The sequence below is a fragment of the Arachis duranensis genome, chromosome 4 (genome assembly GCF_000817695.3).
Source record: "Arachis duranensis cultivar V14167 chromosome 4, aradu.V14167.gnm2.J7QH, whole genome shotgun sequence".
Classification (NCBI taxonomy): domain Eukaryota; kingdom Viridiplantae; phylum Streptophyta; class Magnoliopsida; order Fabales; family Fabaceae; genus Arachis; species Arachis duranensis.
The window spans coordinates 10,921,585-10,922,686 of NC_029775.3; the positions used below are offsets into that span (position 1 = coordinate 10,921,585).

General features: G+C 34.0%; 1 protein-coding gene across 1 annotated transcript; it reads right to left on the reverse strand.

Moving 5' to 3' along the window:
• Positions 1-724: 724 nt before the first annotated feature.
• Positions 725-1,102, reverse strand: LOC107483305 (uncharacterized). Its single transcript, XM_016103936.1, has one exon. The coding sequence runs from the start codon at positions 1,100-1,102 to the stop codon at positions 725-727; it is 378 nt and encodes a 125-aa protein (XP_015959422.1).

The window sequence follows — 1,102 nt, forward strand, 5'->3', positions numbered from 1 at the left end:
AATTTTAGTCCATTTTAAATGATAGGAATTAACACGTTTACTTGAAAACTATTAAACCGACACCAAAAAGAAAAATATTAAACTGTCCACTATTAACACAGTTACCTCTTTTCTAACTGTTTAAAAATTTAAAATATAATTTAAATACACGTGAATTATCTAATGACTCAGTTAATGCATGTCATTACTCTATTGGTATATAATATGAAATCTTTTTTACTTAAATTATATTTCAAATTTTTATGTACTCTTATGCAACAAATAAAATTTTTCCCTAAACCCGTATAACAAACGAAAAAAGTAGGTGAATATAGAAAAAACAAATATATTAATAGTGTGTTGGAAATATATTTGTAACTACCCATTATTCATAGTAGATTGTCCATTATTAACAGTGCTCGAAATATATTTGTAACTACCCATTATCAATACTAAACTATACAAATATATTTCCAACTTAATAATAGGCAGTCTACTATGAATAATGAGTAGTTACAAATATATTTTTTAGCACACTATTAATGATGGACAATTAAAAATATATTTTTAATTATACATTATTTTTTTATTAAAAAAGAGGCCCAAGGACCTAAAACAAAAGGGCCTAAAACAAAAGCCAACTACGTTGGCACCACTCTCACACTCTTCCTTTTACCTTTGTCATCAGCAAGGAGAGGCATCAGAAAAGGGGGTGGAGTTGCAAAACAGAAGAGGCCGGTCGAGATTAACTGAGCTTGCTTTGCCAGTGCATCAGCACAGAAATTAGCTTCGCGACGTGCTTAAACGACACATAAGTCATTTTGCTGCGGAGATCCTCAATGGCCCTAATCAGAGAAAGTGTATGATGGTGGCTACTAGATGACCCGTCAATTAATTTCAACGCACAGGAAGAATCAGTTTCTATCTGTAAGCTGTTGATTCCCAGCTCCACTGCTAGCTTCATTCCGGTGTAGATGGCCCAAATTTCTGCAAATGTTATGGTGATTCTTCCAATTTTCATCATGAAACCCGCCACGAGGTTACCATCTCCATTACGAAGGAGACCGCTGCAAGTTCCAGAACCAGCGGGTTGGATGACTGAGCCGTCAACATTTAGCTTCAT